This window comes from Coregonus lavaretus (genome assembly GCF_964263955.1).
Source record: "Coregonus lavaretus genome assembly, contig: HAP1_SCAFFOLD_2587, whole genome shotgun sequence".
NCBI lineage: Eukaryota > Metazoa > Chordata > Actinopteri > Salmoniformes > Salmonidae > Coregonus > Coregonus lavaretus.
Window position 1 is genome coordinate 72,501 of NW_028157476.1, and position 3,251 is coordinate 75,751.

General features: G+C 45.7%; 1 protein-coding gene across 1 annotated transcript in view; it reads right to left on the bottom strand.

The window, feature by feature from the left end:
• LOC311125402 (unconventional myosin-XV-like) overlaps window positions 1–2,507 on the bottom strand; it is a gene marked incomplete at both ends in the record, with an annotated part of 31,739 nt that extends 29,232 nt beyond the window's left edge. The window contains 3 exons of the mRNA XM_084199446.1: window positions 301–373; window positions 1,995–2,183; window positions 2,305–2,507. Coding sequence (XP_084055572.1) covers window positions 301–373; window positions 1,995–2,183; window positions 2,305–2,507 — 465 coding nt within the window. The remainder of the gene's footprint in view (window positions 1–300; window positions 374–1,994; window positions 2,184–2,304) is intronic.
• Window positions 2,508–3,251: the final 744 nt, after the last annotated feature.

Genomic DNA, 3,251 nt, shown 5'->3' on the forward strand with positions numbered 1-3,251 from the left:
CTCTGACCAACAGATGCATATCTGTATTCCCAGTCACGTGAAATCCATTGATTAGGGCCTAATGAATGTATTTCAATTGACTGATTTCCTTCTATGAACTGTAACTCAGTAAAATCTTTGAAATTGTTGCATGTTGCGTTTATATTTTAGTTCAGTGTATTTGATTAGAAGCCATTGGCCAAGTCCCAAATGGTACCCAGTTCCCTACATAGTACACTACTGGAGCTCTGGTCTAAAGTACTGTCCTATGTAGGGAATAGGGTTCAATTTGGGACTCAGCCAGTGTTGTCTCCGTCTTACCCAGGGAGATGTCAGCTGCTACCTTGTTCATGTTGCTGTCCGTGAAGTCTATCAGAGACTCCTGGAGAGGGGACTGGTGAAACAAACACACAGGATACACACCCAGTCTGAATACTCAGGATACGTACTCAGAATACACACCCAGTCTGAATACTCAGGATACACACCCAGTCTGAATACTCAGGATACGTACTCAGAATACACACCCAGTCTGAATACTCAGGATACGTACTCAGAATACACACCCAGTCTGAATACTCAGGATACGTACTCAGGATACACACCCAGTCTGAATACTCAGGATACGTACTCAGAATACACACCCAGTCTGAATACTCAGGATACGTACTCAGAATACACACCCAGTCTGAATACTCAGGATACGTACTCAGAATACACACCCAGTCTGAATACTCAGGATACGTACTCAGAATACACACCCAGTCTGAATACTCAGGATACATACTCAGAATACACACCCAGTCTGAATACTCAGGATACACACCCAGTCTGAATACTCAGGATACGTACTCAGAATACACACCCAGTCTGAATACTCAGGATACGTACTCAGAATACACACCCAGTCTGAATACTCAGGATACACACCCAGTCTGAATACTCAGGATACATACTCAGAATACACACCCAGTCTGAATACTCAGGATACATACTCAGAATACACACCCAGTCTGAATACTCAGGATACGTACTCAGAATACACACCCAGTCTGAATACTCAGGATACACACCCAGAATACTCAGGATACATACTCAGAATACACACCCAGTCTGAATACTCAGGATACACACCCAGTCTGAATACTCAGGATACGTACTCAGAATACACACCCAGTCTGAATACTCAGGATACACATCCAGTCTGAATACTCAGGATACATACTCAGAATACACACCCAGTCTGAATACTCAGGACACATACTCAGAATGCACATCCAGTCTGAATACTCAGGATACATACTCAGAATACACACCCAGTCTGAATACTCAGGATACATACTCAAAATACACACCCATTCTGAATGCTCAGGATACATACTCAGAATACACACCCAGTCTGAATACTCAGGATACATACTCAGAATACACACCCAGTCTGAATACTCAGGATACATACTCAGAATACACACCCAGTCTGAATACTCAGGATACACACCCAGTCTGAATACTCAGGATACACACCCAGTCTGAATACTCAGGATACATACTCAGAATACACACCCAGTCTGAATACTCAGGAATACCCAGTTATGAATACTCAGGATACGTACTCAGAATACACACCCAGTCTGAATACTCAGGATACACACCCAGTCTGAATACTCAGGATACACACCCAGTCTGAATACTCAGGATACGTACTCAGAATACACACCCATTCTGAATACTCAGGATACATACTCAGAATACACACCCAGTCTGAATACTCAGGATACATACTCAGAATACACACCCAGTCTGAATACTCAGGATACATACTCAAAAATACACACCCATTCTGAATGCTCAGGATACATACTCAGAATACACACCCAGTCTGAATACTCAGGATACATACTCAAAAATACACACCCATTCTGAATGCTCAGGAATACCCAGTTATGAATACTAAGGATACGCACTCATATTGCCTGTTGTATAGTCCAGTGTGTCTCAGGGTGTGTGTTTCTCACCTTAGAGTATTGAACCGTGTCAGCTGGGTCTCTGCTGAGCTTCCCCTTCTTGGTGTTCTGCTGGTCACTGTGTCTCCGAGCCTGTCTGTAGTACTTCCTGGAGAACTCCTCCATGTTATACTGGCTGTCCTGTAGAGAGGGTCCTTCTAGATGTAGACTACGGCTGTCTTCACCATACCCCACCACAGCCTGAGATACGCACAACATCAGAGAACAGTAGAGAGAGAATGTACGCACGTATGCATGAGGCGTGTATGTCTGGTTGTGTGTGTGTCTGGTTGTGTGTGTGTGTGTCTGGTTGTGTGTGTACCTCTGTGTTGAGGTCCAGTTGATGGGCGGCGACAGTAGAGCCCATCGCCACGGCGATAGCAGCGGAGGCTGCAACACGGCCTTGTCTGTCACGAGGCTCCGCCCTCTCAGCGGGGAGAACCAGGAAGTCTGGAGCGGCCACCGGCTGAACACACTCACCTGGAAACACACCCCACCGCCCGTACACCGCCCCGTACCGCCAGCCTACACACACACACACATAAACAGAATTATAACACCCCCCACCACCTGTACACCGCCTGAACACTGCCTGTACACCGCCTGAACACCGCCTGAACACCGCCCCGAACCGCCAGCCTACACACATACACAGTGTTTTCCATTAACGCCGGCTGTCGGCTAATCAGCCGGTAACAGAGTAATTTTCAGCCGGCTACTTTTCATTTCAACGTTTCAATTCACTAGTCCATCGAGGCCCCTCTCCCCCCGCTAGAATGAACGAGATGCATCTTCTAGGTGCCTGTCAGTCACAAAGCCAGCGACAACAGGAAAAGCAGTCAGCTGTCTGTCCCGCCTCCCGGTACAATCTGAGTGCGCTGTGGTTGGTTGCAGTCAAATGTCTTTACACAGAGGAGGGAGAGAGCATGATGCATGTGAATTTGCACGTCCCGTGAAATGTAATGCAGCGTTCAAAACAACTGGGAACACGGAGATCTCTGACTTCCGACTTCAGTGCGTTCAAGACAACTGGGAACTTGGGTAAAAAAACTACCTCCAACTGGGAAAAATATTTTTTAAACATTAAAACAGAATACAACAATACAAAAAAATGTATTGACCTTAGAAGGGAATTCACTAAATGTATTGAAAATGTACATAAGAAAATGAACAGAATGCATCAGTGATTGGTGTTTCCTGCAACTTTCTGAAGAGCCAACTAGAAGCCCCTGTCTGTGTGTGGTGCGGTGTGCACGTGTACCATTTGGT